We start from the raw sequence: 18844 nt of genomic DNA on the forward strand, positions 1-18844 counted from the left end.
ACCATGAAGGCCTGATTCATGCAGTCTCCTCTGAACAGTTGATGTTGAGATGTGTCTGTTGCTTGAACTCTGTAGCATTTATTTGGGCTGCAATTCCTGAGGCTAGTAACTCTATTGAACTTATCCTCTGCAGCAGAGGTAACTCTGGGTCTTCCATTCCTGTGTTAACTGCACCTCAGATTGCAGCCCAAATAAATGCTTCACAGAGTCAAGTAACAGACACATCTCAACATCAACTGTTCAGAGGAAATTGCATGGGGGTGCTTTGCTGGTGACACTGTCAGTGATTTATTTAATATTCAAGGCACACTTAACCAGCATGGCTACCACAGCATTCTGAGGCAATACGCCATCTCATCTGGTTTGCGCTTAGTGGGACTATCGTTTGTTTTTCAACAGGACAATGACCCAACACCTCCAGGCTGTGTAAGAGCTATTTGACCAAGAAGGAGAGTGATGAAGTGTTGCATCAGATGACCTGGCCTCCACAATCACCGACCTCAACCCAATTGAGATGGTTTGGGATGAGTTGGACCGCAGAGTGGAGGAAAATCAGCCAACAAGTGCTCAGCATATGTGGGAACTCCTTAAAGACTGTTGGAAAGGCATTCCAGGTGAAGCTGGTTGAGAGAATGCCAAGAGTGTGCAAAGCTGTCATCAAGGCAAAAGGGTGGCTACTTTGAAGAATCTAAAATATATTTTTATTTGTTTAACACTTTTAAACAAATCACAGTTTTGATGTTGTGATGGAATAAGTAGGTGTGTCCAAACTTCTGACTGGTACTGTACATATAGTCAGATTGTCTCCCTGTGCCTTCAAAAAGTATTCATACCCCTTGACTTATTTCACATTTTGTTATTACAGCCCGAATTCAAAATTGATTAATTTTTTTTCTCTCACCCTTCTACACACACTACACCATAATGACAAAGTGAAAACATGTTTTTAGAGATTTTTGCAAATGTATTAAAATTAAATGCAGAGAACTTATGTAAATGAGATTTCTCGTGAGAATCACATTTGGCAGCGATTACAACTGAGTCTTTCTGGGTAAGTCTCTGAGAGCTTTGCATACCTGGATTGTACAATATTTGCACATTATTCTCTCTTTAAATTCTTCAAGCTCTGTCAAGTTGATTGTTGATCAATTCTTGCCATAGATTTTAAGTAAAAACTGTCACTCGGCCACTCAGGAACATTCAATTTCATCTTGGTAAGCAACTCCAGCGTTATTTCTACATTGTTAGCCCAGAAAATCTTAAGTGTTATTACATACAGCCGGGAAGAACTATTGGATATCAGAGCGACGTCAACTTACTAACATTACGACCAGGAATACAACTTTGCTTTGTTCGCACCACCACCCAGGACATTGAATCTAATCTGAGGCCAACCCAAAACAATTTTGCGGCAGAAGAGGTAGACAGAGTAGCCTCCTGGTCAGACTTCGGAGGCGTGCACACCACCCACCGCTTCCAAGTATATTACTCGCCAATGTCCAGTCTCAAGATAACAAGGTAGACAATTATGGCAAGGGTTGCTTTTCAGAGAGACATCAGAAATTTTAACATTCTCTGTTTCACGGAAACATGGCTCTCTCAAAGATATGATATTGGAGTCAGTACAGCCACTGGGATTCTTCATGCGTTGCGCCGACAGAAATAAACATCTCTCTGGAAAGAAGGGCAGGGGTGGATGCTTCATGATTAACGACTCATTGTGTAATCGTAACAACATACAGGAACTCAGTCCTTTGGTTCCCCTGACCTAGAATTCCTAACAATCAAATGTCGACCATATTATCTCCCAGGAGAACTCTCGTCTGTGATTGTCAGTCGTGTATATCCCCCCTCAAGCCAATACCACGACGGCCCTCAAGGAACTTCACTGGACTCTATGGAAACTGGAAACCATATGTCCTGAGGCTGCAGTTATTGTAGCTGGGGATTTTAACTAAACAAATTTGAGAACAAGGCTACCTAAATTCTACCAGCATATTGATTGTAGCACTCGTGCGGGCAATACACTGGATCACTGTTACGCTAACTTCCGCGAATAATAGTAGGCTCTCCCCCACCCTCCCTTCGGCAAATCTAACCACAACTGCATTTTGCTACTACCGTCCTATAGGCAGAAACTCAAACAGGATGTTCCCGTGACAAGAACTATTCAATGCTGGTCTGACCAATCAGAATCCATGCTTCAAGATTGGTTTGATCACGCGGACTGGGAAATGTTCCGGCAGCCTCAGAGAATCCAACAAGCGAAATGTCGGTATAGGGACAAGGTGGAGTCGCAATTCTACAGCTCAGACACGAGACGTATGCGGCAGGGTCTACAGGAAATCATGGACTACAAAAAGAAAACCAGCCACGTCACGGACACTGACGTCTTGCTTCCAGACAAACTAAACAACTGCCCGCTTTGAGGATAATACAGTGCCACCGACGCGGCCCGCTGCCAAGGACTGCGGGCCCCCCTCTCCTTCTCCGTGGCCGACGTGGGTAAGACTTTTAACGTGTTAACCCTCGCAAGGCTGCCGGCCCATACAGCATTCCTAGCCGAGTCCTCAGAGCATGCGCAGACCAGCTGGCTGGTGTGTTTACGGATATATTCAATCTCTCCCTATCCCAGTCTGCTGTCTCCACATGATTCAAGATGGCCACCATTGTCCCTGTACCCAAGAGGGCAAAGATAATTGAACTAAATGACTATAGCCCCGTAGCACTCACTTCTGTCATCATGAAGTGCTTTGAGAGACTAGTCAAGGATCATATCACCTCCACTACATTTACATTTAAGTCATTTAGCAGACGCTCTTATCCAGAGCGACTTACAAATTAGGCGCTCCGGTACCGCTTGCCGTACAGTAGCAGAGAGAATTGTATGACTAGGGACTTTAGCGATTCCTCTGACACCGCCTGGTATAGAGGTCCTGGATGGCAGGAAGCTTGTCCCCAGTGATGTACTGGGCCATACGCACTACCCTCTGTAGTGCCTTGCGGTCGGAGGCCGAGCAGTTGCAATACTAGGCAGTGATGCAACCAGTCAGGATGCTCTCGATGGTGCAGCTGTCATACCCATAACATGTAGCCACCACCATGCTTGAAAATGTGTTACGTTGGATTTGCTCCAAACATAACGCTTTGCATCCATGACATGAAGTTCATTTCATGTCCTGGATCCATTTTTTTTTCTCCAAATATTCCAGTCACCTAAGTCATAGATTGTTCTCTCTGGTACCGGAGCGCCAAGTCTAGTTCCAAAATACTCCTTAACAGCTTCTACCCCCAAGCAATAAGACTGCTGAACAATTAATCAAATGGCCAACCGGACTATTTACATCGCTGCTACCCGTTGTTTATCATCTATACTGTCACGAAACAGCTCAAAGCCCGTAACAACAAAAGGGAGACAACGTGGAGATAAGGAATAACAAAACTATATGTATTAACTGAGGTAACCTATATACAATTAACAAGTGTGTGTGTGTGTGTGTGTGTGTGTGTGTGGTCAGTAATAAGTATTGTAAGTGAGTGGTTGCATGTATAGCTGTGATAATGTGGGGTGTTGAAAGATGCCAAAGCAAGCAAACAAACCAGCCACAAAAATGCCACAACCAAAATCAAACCGTGTGTCTGCATGAAGAGAGTCTCCTCAATGAATGGTGGTGAGGTGTTTTTATCCCGGGACACACCCGGCCCAGGTGTGTCCCATTTCACTGACGACCCTCCCGGCTCCACCCACCAACATCTTAATAAGGAAAACAAGAGCAAAAAGAGAGAATTTGTCAGCCAGAGGGTCATCACAATACATAGGCACTTTACCCTGACCTACATGTACAAATTACCTCAACTAACCTGTACCCCCGCACATTGACTCTGTACCGGTACCCCTGTATATAACCTCATTATTGTTACTTTATATTGCATTTTTTACTTTATTTAGTAAATATTTTCTTAACTCTTTAACTACATTGTTGGTTTAGGGCTTGTAAGTAAGCATTTCACGGTAAGGCCTACACCTGTTGTATTTGATTTGTTTTGTACAGGCTTCATTTTCACTCTGTCATTTAGATTAGTATTGTGGAGTAACTACAATGTTGATCCATCCTAAGTTTTTTTCCTTTCACAGCCATTAAACTCTAACTGTTTTAAAGTCAGTATTGGCCTCATGGTGAAATCCCTGAGTGAATGCCTTCAACTGACAGAGAGGTGTGGGGGGCTGCCTTAATCAACATCCGTGTATAAGGACACAAGGCGAGACCCAAATGTAGACACAGGAAGCAGATGTTTGAGCTCCAATATTTATTAATCCAAGGGGTAGGCAAAAGGTAGGTCAGGGACAGGCGAGAGTTCATAAACCGGGTCAGAGTCCAAAACAGTACCAGATGAAGGGCAGTCTCGAGGTCAGGCCAGGCAGGGGTTCAGTAACCAGATCCGAGTCCAAACAGAACAAGGGGATAGGCAGGCTTGAAGACAGAACAGGCAGAGTGGTCAGGCAGGCTTGTTCGGAGTCAGGACAGACAAGGGTCGAAACCATGAGGACTAGAAACAAAAGAGACTGGGAATAAAATAGGAGCAAGGAAAAATGCTGCTTGACTTGGCAAACAAGACGAACTGGAACAGAGAGACAGGAAACACAGGGATATATACACCGGGGATAATAAGCGACACCTGGAGGGGGTGGAGACAATCACAAGGACAGGTGAAACAGATCAGGGTGTGACACCACATCTTCGGCGCCTGGGGAACAGTGGGCTAACTGCCTTGCTCAGGGGTAGAACCACAGATTTTTACCTTGTCAGTGGTTTCCTTCCTGTCCGGCAACTAAGTTAGGAAAGACGCCTGTATCATTCTAGTGACTGGGTGTATTGATACACCATCCAAAGTGTAATTAATAACTTCTCCATGCTAAAAGGGCTATTCAATGTCTGCTTTTTTTAATTTTTACCCATTTACCAATAGTTGCTTTTCTTTGCGAGGCATTGGAAATCCTCTCTGGACTTTGTGGTTGAGTCACTGAAATTCACTGCTCAACTGAGGGACCATACAATTATCTGTATGTGTGGGGTACAGCGATGAGGTATCATTCAAAAATCATGTTAAACACTTATTGCACACAGAGTGAGTCCATTCAACTTACTATGTGACCTGTTCAGTACATATTTACTCCTGAATTGATTTAGGCTTGCCATAACAAAGGGGTTGAATAGTTATTGACTCAAGACATTTCAGCTTTGTAAAAATGTCTACAAACATAATTCCACTTTGACATTATAGGGTATTGTGTGTAGGCCAGTGACACAAAATCAGATATTTTATATTATAGGTGTCATGACGTTGCCCTCTGGGTTTTCTATGCACCATCCTCCTACCTACCTCCCCCTACCCAGGCCCTGTGAGAGGGGTCGTAAAATTCCAAAGGAGAATGTCCTGCCTCATGGCCACAGTATAAAGAGACAGTGTTTTCATGGAGAGAACAAAGGATTCTTCCACCTCACAGAATTGGAGAACCAAATGACATTTATGTTCTGGAGAAGGTATAAAAGATCGGTGAAGAATACAGCTACGAACTGGTCCGTTTGGTACAATTTTATGAAACTCATGTGAGACAATATTGCCATATTACCATAATAATGTTAATATAATAGCCTCAGCTATGAGACTTGCATCTAAATGGTTGTATACAATTAATGAATAAGGATAAACCTATTTGGAATATGTTGGGATGCTTGTAAGGGACACATGGACACAGACAGGACAAGGCGTCACGTGACAGCCTTTTCTACGTTCAGTATATGAACCCCCACCCAGGGTTTCATTCTTTAGACCAGCTTACCTCGAGAAGAGAGGGCCATGGTTAGACCATGCATTCCTTTACTGAACTTTAACCATACCACGCGGTTAAACTTTTAGACTATCGATACCGACAGAATAATAACAAGTCTGTGATATTAATTAGTAGTCTGCAGCTAGAAATTCGGTATCATTGAACGCGAAGACCGACGAAACATCCATTCTATTACGACATTAATGAATGTCGCTTTGAAAGATCCATTCTAACCGAGAGAGAGAGAGAGAGGACGAAACTCTCCAACAAAGATCACGACGACACACTGAGCGTAAATATATATATATATATATATATATTGATTGCAATCGTTTCAGAATGAGTGAGCGTTCATGTGCAAAGGATTAGCACATCAATTGTTAATATTTATCAACTCTGTAGTGTCTTCTCCGCTGCCCCCACCCCCCTTGTTTGTTTAACAAGCCGCCATGCCGGTTTAGCCCACTAGGGCACATTCCTCTACCATTGCTTTGTAACGATACCTACTGTTTTGTATGCTTTCTGTGAATTACTTAGTTTAGTAAATAAATGATTTTAAGACAATTGATGTATGGATGACTTAGTGAAGACTGGGTTCGTGCAGATAACAACAATTTACGACGTTTGGAATGAGACTGACGAGGTAAAGAATACATCATAAATCAGAAGACTCTATAAAATTATAACTTTGTAATCTGAATATTTTCCTTGGTGCCCCGACCTTCTAGTTAATTACAGTTACATGATTAATCAGTTTAATCGCGTAATAATAATTAGAGTGATTTGATAAACATGTCTTCCGTTTTAATGATGCCCAAAGACACGACATAGGCTATAACACAACAAAATGTGGAAAAAGTCAAGGGGTGATAATACTTTCTGAAGGCACTGTCTTTTTTATACGGACTTAAAAATATTTGAAAATTGGCAAATTATCCAATGGATTAGTATAATTTTCTGGAGAAATAAATTTGAGGTGGAAAAACATCTGTTTTCACCCCCTATTTTAATTTGCTCCATGGCTCAGGTGGCCAAATGGACACAAGGCTGTTTGACTCATCTCAGTTGCAAAGAGAAATAACTTTGCAGCTGTTTCTGATTTAATAAACAATGCCATGCTGGTACAGTAACATTCAAATAAAATCCAGCCCTAACTAAACGTAGTCATATCGTAGGAAAAGACACTGTATTCACACGGAATTGCACAAAGTGGGCAGTTCGGATTTGTCAATTCAAGACCAAATATATCATACTTTGGCAAAAATGATCACTTACTGACTTAAATTGTTGCGCAACATCATGGGTAAGTTCTGGCCATCGTCTTTCTTGGTAACAATTAAGTACCTTACTGTGATTGTTTTCAATTAAAACATTTTTTTTTTACAAATATATCTTCTTAGCAAAATGCAATTTCTCAAGAAATAATTGTGTTTGGACTGTCAGAGGGGTCTGAAAGAGGGGCGTAATTGGAGAAGCATAATGGGAGAGATGTGTAACTTGATTAAAAGCTGTCATTGGCAGAGACGAGAGTAAACTGATGTCACCAGGCAGTCCAAAAACTCCACCCAGCCAAACAAGCTGAAGTTTCAAGTGGCTTTTTCAAATAGCTCTTACACTAAAAGTGCATTATCATAATTTTCAAAATTTCACAGTATTATTCCAACCTCATAGTGTGGAAATATACAGTATATAAAACACAGGTATTTGAGATCAATTTTAAATGACAGCATGGGATACAGGCAATTGGAGAATTAGCTTGAAAGGTTGGTGCAGGGATTAAACCCCGGTCTATGGTGGGGAGAGGCGTACTCCTACATGTGGTTTGAGCAGGGAACCGTTACCCTTACACGAAGGGCTCTGCATCTAAGTGTGTGTTAGTATGGGAGAGCGAGGGGACGGGAGGAGAATGAATGAAAGAATGCATGATTAAATAAACCCTTGCTTGAGCACCTCCATCATACAACTCCCCAATGAGAGTGCGGCACACAGACCCTTGCTGTGTCCCAACAACATTTAGAAATTAGGAACACCGTGACATGAATATTGACATAATATAACTACTTAATGTAAATGAGTGGGTTCTTGTGCAGTTACATGTCCTCTCCTATGAGGGAAGTAGTTAGATGTTTTCCACAGTGTTTATAATTCATAGTTGATAGTCTGGTAACAGTAATCAGCTGTAATATTTGATTGCATGTGTGCCCACAGACCAGAGAACTGGGTGATTTCATTAATTGGGCCTGTAATAAATAGCTGCCTCTGCATTGCCCGCTAAGATACACACATCTATACGCTCCCAACAATAATGTGTCCTCTGTTTGTTTGGAAGCAAAAGAGCTCTCTTTTGAAATGCTTCATTCATCCTTTTCCATTTGATATGATCATAATTAATGCGTTTCACCATGGGCTATAGATGGGTTGGTTGTTCAGCAACTAAACCTGACGCATGCGCAACTACGGGGCAAAAGAGACAGGGTTGACTTAGATTGTTGAACATGTGAACTATATTTTGACTCCAATGTTTATTGAAAACATAAATCAAGTTGCACAATGAGCACTTGTCTCTCAAATACATCTTTACAGTTGTTGGTTAGCTAACTAGCTAGCAAATTTTTGCCATATTAGCTTAGATGTGACATCAGCCCAAACACCTCAAAACAAGACATGGTATTAAGAACAAGGAACTGAAACGAGCCACTTACAATTCACCACATGGCAGTTTCTTGTCATTGTTGCTAGCTATCTGACCATCCAGAAGCATAACAACACACAGCCTTCTTCCCCTTTTTGAAGCGCGCACATCGTTTTTGTGACGTTGTCAGCTAACCCGTCTAAAGCTACCCATTTACTGGCCATTGTTGTTCTGCTAACACTAGCATGTTTGCACTCAAAAAGTTGTCTAATATCAAATTCAAAGAAAAAACATATTTGTGGACATGTATAAAAGCCACAGGTATACCCAATTAACATGAATTATAGGGGTTATACAGTGCTCGGTCAATATCTCTTTGATTTGATTTTCCCAAACAGGATGTAGCCTTTCATTTTCAAGGACTGAGTGTCTGGTTGTGTTTTTGCAGACCTTGTCATCAGCCCTCAAGAGATGACAGACGCCATGTTTGGGACAGGGACTGATCAGTGGGTCTGTCCCAATGACCGGCAGCTGGCCCTTCGAGCCAAGTGAGTATGCACTCCAAAATCTCTACCATCTCACTAAACAGGTGAAAGTGTTTTTGCAATGTCACCTGGGAAAGTTGTTTTGGTTGTGTAAAGGTTTCCTGTGCCCATCGGTATTCTCACCACATTGTATTGTTTTTGTTTTAGCACTGAGTGTGCGTGTGTGTGTTCTTTTGGTTTGTTGAAACTTGTTTTTGATAGCATGGCAGTTTTGTTGTTTGACAAAACCATTGTGCCCATTTGATCTAACACTGCAATGTATATTTATGTATTTGGTACAACGTTTTGCACATGTGGGTTGGTTTGTTTGTCCACAGTATAGTCAAAAAAGGGGTTGCAAACCGTAGTCTGGCTTTTTTTATGGCGGTTTGGAGCAGTGGCTTCCTCCTTGCTGAGCGGCCTTTCAGGTTATGTCGATATAGGACTCCTTTTACTGTGGATATAGATACTTTTGTACCTGTTTCTTCCAGCATCTTCACAAGGTCCTTTGCTGTTGTTCTGGGATTGATTTGAACTTTTGCACCAAAGTACGTTCATCTCTAGAAGACTAAACGCGTCTCTTTCCTGAGCAGTATGATGGCTGTATGGTCCCATGGTGTTTATATATTTGCGTATTATTGTTTGTACAGATGAACGTGGTACCATCAAGCGTTTGGAAATTGCTCCCGAGGATGAACCAGACTTGTGGAGGTCTCCAAAATTATTTTTCTGAGGTCTTGGCTGATTTCTTCTGATTTTCCCATGATGTCAAGCAAAGAGGCACTGAGTTTGAAGTTAGGCCTTGAAATACATCCACAGGTACACCTCCAATTGACTCAAATGATGTCAATTAGCCTATCAGAAGCTTCTAAAGCCATGGCATAATTTTCTGGAATTTTCCAAGCTGTTTAAAGGCACAGTCAACTTAGTGTATGTAAACTTCTGACCCACTGGAATTGTGATACAATGAATTATAAGTGAAATAATCTGTCTGTAAACAATTGTTGGAAAATGACTTGTGTCATGCACAAAGTAGATGTCCTAACAGACTTGCCAAGACTATAGTTTGTTAACAATAAATTTGTCGAGTGGTTGAAAAATGAGTTTTATTCACTCCAACCTAAGTGTATGTAAACTTACGACTTCAACTGTATATATTTTTGTAAGGTGTGCATACATGCATAAGCATAACTCTTCTGTTAGTCACATCACACAGGTTTAATTTTGGCCTGCACTGCCACGTGTAATGAATGACACAACAAAATTGAATTGATCGACATCGTGAAGCAACTTGTTTGTTTGTACCCCAGGCTGCAGACAGGCTGGTCGGTGCACACCTTCCGTACAGACCGACAGAGGAAGAGCCAGATGCTGGAGCAGCAGGAGGTGGAGATCATCCTTAGTGTCATCCGCAGGGCTGAGCAACTTGAGCAGATTGAACAGCTCCGCATCGGGTAGGACGCACGCACATATATACACACACATATATACACACCATTGGCAATAAAACCATGACTTTCTGTTAGTTTATCTGGACTGTCAATCCATGAGCCGTCAGTGGCAGCACATAGCCAACTTTAGCCTCTGTGTCCATTCTGTAACTTTGTGTGTGTCCCAGGAGGCTGGTGGAGCGTCTGGACAACATGAAGAAGAGTGCGCTGGGGAACGGCCTGTCCCAGTGCCTGCTGTGTGGGGAGGTCCTGGGCCTCCTGGGAAACCCCTCCATCTTCTGTCAGGACTGCTGCAAGGTAAAGGTCACCACACTGCCTGCTCTACTGTTGTATCATAGCAGAGGCCCAAACAGTCCTGAAAGGTTGCAGTGCCTTTGGTTTTAATCCTTAGCTCTTCCCAGCATTTGAAAGTACTGTAGGGGATAGAGCTGGGACAATAAACCGAAAATTACCTGCACTGACATTTCCTTCCTCTTATCGAATCAATTTTGCTTACGTCTGTCATTTTTGGTGATTAGGTATTGGCACCGCTTTACAACCAGAGTATGTAATTTAGTGCTGGGGGGATCAATACAGTTACATATCACGTTATTATTTTGGACAATATTAAAAAGATACTTTGACTCCAAGTATCGATTTGTAAAAAATACTACAAATATTGCTAGCGAGTGTTAGCTAACGCTAGTCGGCTGTACCTGTGCTAGCTTGTTCTCATCTTTTTAAATAGTGAGCCAACCATGACTGATCAAAACACTTTTTTTTTCACGCTCTCGTCTCTCTGCAGTAGACGTATGGTGAGCAATATGTTTGGAACATTGTGATGAAATTGTAGTATCAAAACACAATACATATAGAATTGTGAGAATCGCAATGCATATTGTATCGGCATCTAAGTATCATGATGATATCGTATCATGAGGTCCCTGGCAATTCCCAGCCCTAAGGTAACTGAGATGATGCGCAGGTGGAACCGTCATTTGCTGTGAATACAATCAAGTAGCCTACCAATTAAACGTTTTTGTAGGACATTACATTTACTGTAAAATATCAATTGCACGTCTATCTAGCAACAATATCATATTTTGAGTTAGCAATCTAGCTAATATGTGTTTTGAGTTCCCAATTCCTCTGGTGGTGAATTATGTAGCATATAGCCTAGGCCAATATGCACAAAAAAGATGCAAGCAAATTAATCTCTAAAGAGCATAAAGAAATCTGATTATTCTGGATTCTATTTTGACATATTGCACATCAAAATATCAATCATGAATTCCCTGAACATGTTAAATGAAATAGCTTTTTTTGTCTTACTTCTTGATGGCACTGGAAAATGTTAGTCTAGACCATTTCCGCTATTGGAAAGTAACTGAATGAAAATAAAATAAATGTTGTATTTCTAGTTATCGAGCACAATGGGTCAATTTATTGTGATATAACTTTTTGTCTATATTGCCTCGCTCTAGTACGGGAGATATCTGGCCAATGTTAGTGTTGAAATACTCTAAAATGGGAAAGAATAAAAAGTAGACCAATGTTTCCCAACACCTGATTCAACTAGAGGCTTGAAAATTAGATGCATTCTCTACTCTTTATAACAGTGAACCATTACAATTGCAGTATTTCCCTACAGATATTGTTTGTTTGACATATTGACCTCGAAGCCCACTAACCTTCTATGACCAGTAGCTTTATCTATACTGGTCATAGCCTTTTCTAGTGTTTTCTCCAACTCCTCTGCGCTAGAGTGGCACTGGGATGTAATGAGATCAGAAGGGAAGAAATACAAAGGGGAAATGCATTCTGTGGGTCTCTGAGAGGAAAGGTAATAAATTGCATTAGACTGTATTAACCATATAAGAGTGGGTTCATTCTGCTGTTCAAATAAAATGTTATTTGTCACATGCGTCGAATACAGTGAAATGCTTACAGTGAAATGCTTACTTACGAGCCCCTAACCAACAATGCAGTTTAAAAAAGTACAGATAAAAGTAACAAGTAGTTTAAAGAGCATCAGTAAAATAACAACAGCGAGACTATATACAGGGGGGTACCAATACAGAGTCAATGTGTGGGGGCACTAGTTATTTGAGGTAGTATGTACATGTAGGTAGAGTTATTAAAGTGACTATGCATAGATGACAACAGAGTTGCAGTGGTATAAAGAGGGGATGGGGGCACTGCAAATAGTATGGGTAGCCATTTGACTAGATGTTCTGGAGTCTTATGGCTTGGGGATAGAAGCTGTTTAGAAGCCTCCTGGACCTAGACTTGGCGCTCCGGTAGAGAGAACAGCAGTGAGTACAGTCTATGACTAGGGTGGCTAGAATCTTTGACAATTTTTAGGGCCTTCCTCTGACACCGCCTGGTAAAGAGGTCCTGGATGGCAGGAAGCTTGGCCCCAGTGATGTACTGGGCCGTTCGCACTACCCTCTGTAGTGACTTGCGGTCGGAGTCCGAGCAGTTGCCATACCAGGCAGTGATGCAACCAGTCAGGATGCTCTCGATGGCGCAGCTGTAGAACCTTTTGAGGATCTGAGGACCCATGCCAAATCTTTTCAGTCTTCTGAGGGGTAATAGGTTTTGTCGTGCCCTCTTCACGACTGTCTCGGTGTGTTTGGACCATGTTAGTTTGTTGGTGATGTGGACACCAAGGAACTTAAAGATCGCAACCTGCTCCACTGTAGCCCCGTCTATGAGAATGGGGGCGTGCTCGGTCCTCTTTTTCCTGTAGTCCACAATCATCTCCTTTGTCTTGATCACGTTGAGGGAGAGGTTGTTGTCCTGGCACCACATGGCTAGGTCTCTGACCTCCTCCTTAAAGGCTGCCTCGTCGTTGTCAGTGATCAGGCCTACCACTGTTGTCATCGGCAAATTTAATGATGGTGTTGGAGTCGTGCCTGGCCATGCAGTCATGAGTGAACAGGGAGTACAGGAGGGAACTGAGCACGCACCCCTGAGGGGCCCCTGTGTTGAGGATCAGCGTGGCGGATGTGTTGTTACCTGCCCTCACCACCTGGGGAAGGCCCGTCAGGAAGTCCAGGGTCCAGTTGCAGAGGGAGGTGTTTAGTCCCAGGGTCCTTAGCTATTCAATAGTGCTTATGATGTGGATTATCATCTCAAACAGATACTTACAAGAGCTCATGTCTATAACATAATAACTCTTGCCAAGCAAGGCAAAAGACTATAAGATGTAAACATTGTAGTGAATAGCAATTCAATTCACTTTTCCAAAGCATGGGCTTAATTGGACAGCCAGCTTGCAGTAATCACTTTTCACCATAGGGTTGCAGCAGAGACCTCAGATGTGAATCTCTAAATCACTTGCCTAAGCATGAAAGGAGTGATTATGATAATCCATATAAAATAGCATACTGTTTCAAATCAAACGTGACATACAGTTCTGGATATACTACTTTCCCTGATATAGTTGTAAAAAAATGCTCTAGATTTGTTGGCGTTGCAAAATACTTGGTTCTCAATGGAATGTTAATCACTCATGATAAGTTCAAAATAGTATACTCATGACCTTATACAAACTCCTGGTCTACACTAGACTGTTTTATGTATCATTAAAGCAAATGTTGAGAGGTCAGTTTGAAGTGTGTAGGAAAGAAAAGCCAAGTAGTAAATGTAAGGCCCAGGAGAGGGCAGCACAGCCACAAAAGACAGGCGAAGAGCAGTCTGTGTTTACAGTCTCTCCTAGGAGATGGATATGTGGTCCTCGTCTTCACCATCCAAACTGGGATAGACAGGTGTGGAGGCATTGATTATATTAAGTGTCCTGTCCGAAACTTAATTATGCTGCTGAGTGATACTCTATGATGACAGGTTGGACTGTGTAAGGCTGTGTCAGACAGGAAATGCAGGGCTATCCAGGGAATGAAGTGGACACACACACACTGCTATGATGTGTAAGACCCTCAGTTCACTGCAGGTGTGAGTGTGGTGGCATCTGTCTCAGTATAACACCACACACACTTTACGTCACAACGAGATTGATACACACTGTGATTTTAGACTTAAGTTTTTCTGGCAAATTCTCATATTAAAGTATATGTCCAGTGTTCCAGATTTGTATTAAATATTTACAAAAAAGTAATTACAATATGAATTTAATAGATGTCCTTCCTAACAAATGATAATTAATGATGTTATAAATCAGCTTTTCTTTGTTCACCTGCTTGGCCTGAGTGAAAACAACAGTTGTTTGGCCTTATACTGTTCAAGAAAAGCTCATTTGCTCTGCCAATGAGATGTGCACACATTCGGATATTCAAATTAGCTACTAACTCCACGTGGGGCAGGGATGCACACACTGCCTAGCAGGCTTGCCTTTAAAAAATGTTTCTTTACCAAAACCGAAGGCTATTGTCTGTAGTCAAATAGTATGGATGGATTCAGGATTTGGAAACACATGATGGAACTACTAAGGCACTTTACTGTAACAGCAATAAATGCAGACTGATTATTTTACAAGCGTGAGCTGTTTATGTCCATTGCTTTGTCATTATTCCTGATATTTTCGTTGAGCTAGCTAGCAAGTTGTGATTGCTAGGAGCTAAGCTAGCTAGCTGGGTCAGTCCTATTGTGCGGTGCCATTTCTGTCCACAGGAAATATAATTTCTTATTTAGTGTAAAATGTGGATTCCAAAAGGCTTTAAATACAAGGTCAGGTGTCATTTACCTTAACACCCAAATATAGATCCTGAAAGGGAATTTTATTCTTTTTTTTTTTTTAATTGCCAGTGCATGTAGGCGTTTTTGCCATGTCCCCAGGTGTTATTTCTCAACTTTCAGAAGAAATATAATATAAATAAAATTATACGTCTAAAATCTTCATTATTTTAGTCTTAGTTAGTCTCTTTCATCAAAGTTGTGATTATTGTATTTATTATTTTATTTAAGATGTGTGTCCCTGATATCACTTTCCACCCTGTTTAGTTGTAATTCTCCATTTAAGAAAACAATCCCCTTCCTACAATGACACCACATTCAGGAACTGTCATAATTTCTTTAGTGGGAAAACTATGGTGCAAAGAGATAAAATGGTGTGTTTATTTATTTATTTGCCCATGTTTCATGTTGTTAGTCTGTATGTTCCACTCATAAATGTCCACCCTGTTTGGCTAAATTATAGAGAAAATTAAAAAAGAGAAGTTAAAATCCTGTTTTAGTGTTTACCATTTTGCTATCTCAGTCTTGCTCACACACAGCGCTATGGCTAATTTTGGCTCACAATTTCCACCCTATTAGTATTATGCACTTTAAAAATTGGAAAATGCATCCAAAAATGGATGAAGTGCCTGAGCTTGACCAATATGTTTTCCTGAAAGTCTAAACATGTCGTTTTCCTGATAGAATACAAAAAAAATTATATATAAAATGTATTTTCCAAACTTTTTGAAGTCCAAATGGCACCGCATGGTAGGAATGACCCAGCTGGCTAATTGATGCTGCATACTCTTTATAGCAGTCAACAACTGCTAACTAGGTTTCCTCTTGACATCCAACTTGTACTGTAGCTACACACCACTGGATTTAAAACAGCACTGACTTTGCTAATAGCTACTTTGAAAAATGTGCCTACTATGACTGAGGTATGTGGTTGTCCCACCTAGCAATCTTAAAATGAATGCACTTAACTCTAAGTCTGTTAAATGACTAAGTGTGATAGTTGCTGGTTTGGCTTGCTTTGCTGTTGGCTAAGCAGTTAGCTAAGTTGGCCTTGATAGCGAAAGTTAGCATGCTAGCTTGCTGCTTCTAAACAGCCAGCAGCCCAACTTATAAACCACATGATTTGAAATATAAGTGACTGGCGAGGTAGTTGTTGGATAGGCTTTGTCCTTTTTGCTAACACTACCTGTGGATTGCTTGGCTTGCTAGCAGTTTGTGTGCCCTCCTGAGCCTGTGTCTCCGCTAGTCTCCTTCTTCCCACCGGAGAATTTATATTTTTGTTTTTGAAAAAACTGCTCGACCAATCCAGATAGCCTGTCCCGGCCAAGAAGGATGATGTCATTCTCCAAGCAAATTTCAAACATTTGTTTTTAATGATTTTTTTTACTGAGTGGGTTTTGTCATTTATGCTTTGGCCACAACTACAAGTAAAGGACGGGTCAACAACATTATTTGGGTATGAGCAAACATAATGAGATTTTAAAAACAGTTTAAGAAAGCTGCTTACTCAATAAAACAAATGTGAGTTCCCCACAGTAGTGCTGCATATTTCTGTCACATTTAATCTAATTCATATGTTTGCATATCTAATACTTGTTTACTTTTTTAGGTCTCGTCAATAAATGCCACTAGTCCAAACACAAATAGCCCAGATTTGTTAGTATGTAATTGGAAGGCAGACAGATGTATTGGTCGCTAGGTGACACTAGTCTTCAGAAGACATGCTCTGGATGTGAAAATTGACAGGTCTACACATCCATCAGACTACGCTCTATATCTAGAGTACAGATGAGATGGCTATAGTCAGGTGTCTTTGAGCCAATAATCCTGGAACCCAGAACATGGTTTTTGGCATAATATAGCGTTTATATTAACATTCTGTTACGAGAGACTATTGGGTCAGATGTGTCACTGTTTATTTAAGCTGATAGCAGTTGAGCGAAAATGTTTGATCTACGGAGACGCAGAAATTATTCTACCTCTCTCTCTCTCGTTCTGTCTCTCTCTCTCTCTCTCGTTCTGTCTCTCTCTCTCTCTCTCGTTCTCTCTCTCTCTCTCGTTCTCTCTCTCTCTCTCGTTCTCTCTCTCTCGTTCTCTCTCTCTCTCGTTCTCTCTCTCTCGTTCTCTCTCTCTCGTTCTCTCTCTCTCGTTCTCTCTCTCTCGTTCTCTCTCTCGCTGACTAAAAACACTAAGCTACTTCAGGCAAGGCAATTATGGGCACTTCAGCCAAGCTCTCTCCTGCATTACATAAGGCTTGATTAAAGCTTCTTTCCTGTGACTTTTAGAACATCATAATCATCCCTGCTTCCAAACCGATTCTTGAGTTAGACTCAGCAATATGACATAGATGTGGAAAGTAAACAGCATAGTGGGCCAATTTCGCCAACAAGAACGTTGAAGCGCGAGGCTCAACTTCTCCACTGTTTTGGTCCCGTGACTACCATGCTGTAACGGCGTGAAGCGAACCCGTGCACATGCTCAGACACTGTGTGTGACTGTGAGAGCAAAGTCTTGCATCTCGCTCATCTCAATATCTGCTGTGATACTCAAGTCATTTCGCTCAGTCTACCTTTAAGCTAACTTAGAACGTAATGGTGCCCAATGTAATTGGATAGCTTTTAGGCTGCTGTATCCCAACAAGCTCTCTCTTTGCTGATGACTACACTAGGTGGACAGTGACGAGCTCCATATTTTGTTGTTAGGGGCATGCAAACACACTACGTGACCTAAAGTATGTGAACACCTGCTCATTTAACATCTCATTCCAAAATCACAGGCATTAATATGGAGTTGGTCCCCCTATTGCTGCTATAACAGCCTCCACTCTTCTGGGAAGGCTTTCCACTGTATGTTGGAACATTGCTGCAGGGACTTGCTTCCATTCAGCCACAAGAGCATTAGTGAGGTCGGGCACTGATGTTAGGCGGTGCCATGTTGAAAATCACTGAGCTCTTCAGTAAGGCTATTCTACTGCCAATGTTTGTCTATGGAGATTACATGGCTGTGTGCTCAATTTTATATACCTGTCAGCAACGGGTGTGGCTGAAATAGCCGAATCCACTCATTTGAAGGGGTGTCCACATACTTTTCTATATATAGTGTATGTTTCTGATGATTGGATTAATGTTCAGTTCAACATTTATTCCCTTAGGCCTTACCCCCTAGCCACTGCTGTAGATTTGAGGGGACTGGATAGATTGATGCAATATGGCAAAACTCCACCCAGCCGGCCATTCATAAGGCAGAAGGAAGCTGTCTACTGGAGTTCCTAGTGTGTTGGGGCCGATTTGGAATTCAACATAAGTCTGCATGTTGAAGTGACTCACCCACTTTGTTTGTGGTGGAGGTGTTGAGTTGTGCAATGACTTGACTTGTGAAAATACATGAAGTTGGCTGTGATGGCTCAGCAAATTTTCAACTTGTAAAAATGATAACTTTGATAAACATTGATGGTACTCTAGAGTCGCACATCAGTGATTTTACTAAGAGTTCTGTTGTTTGAACAATGTAAAAAAAGAAGAAACAAGTGTCCTTTATATTTATTATGGAATACATTTTGTTATTGCATAATATACAGTATATATTCAGGCACTCTGCAATTTTATGAGTTACCGAGTTGCTAGACTTGGCACTGACTGTTTTCAATTTCAGTGTGGAACATTGCTTTTTGTTTGAAATTGCATAGTCAATTGCAAGTCAAACTAAAATTATCATGAGCTTTTTTTAGTGT

At 41.4% G+C, this 18844-nt stretch overlaps 1 protein-coding gene across 2 annotated transcripts in view; it reads left to right on the forward strand.

The window, feature by feature from the left end:
* LOC115148600 (double C2-like domain-containing protein beta) overlaps positions 1 to 18844 on the forward strand; it is a 363678-nt gene that overhangs the window by 10243 nt on the left and 334591 nt on the right. For both annotated transcript variants that reach the window (XM_029690640.1, XM_029690641.1), the window contains 3 exons: positions 8914 to 9013; positions 10300 to 10443; positions 10608 to 10737. In XM_029690640.1, the coding sequence (XP_029546500.1) occupies positions 8937 to 9013; positions 10300 to 10443; positions 10608 to 10737 (351 nt within the window). In that variant the 5' untranslated portion in view covers positions 8914 to 8936. The remainder of the gene's footprint in view (positions 1 to 8913; positions 9014 to 10299; positions 10444 to 10607; positions 10738 to 18844) is intronic.

The sequence above is a fragment of the Salmo trutta genome, chromosome 15, assembly GCF_901001165.1.
Source record: "Salmo trutta chromosome 15, fSalTru1.1, whole genome shotgun sequence".
Taxonomy (NCBI): domain Eukaryota; kingdom Metazoa; phylum Chordata; class Actinopteri; order Salmoniformes; family Salmonidae; genus Salmo; species Salmo trutta.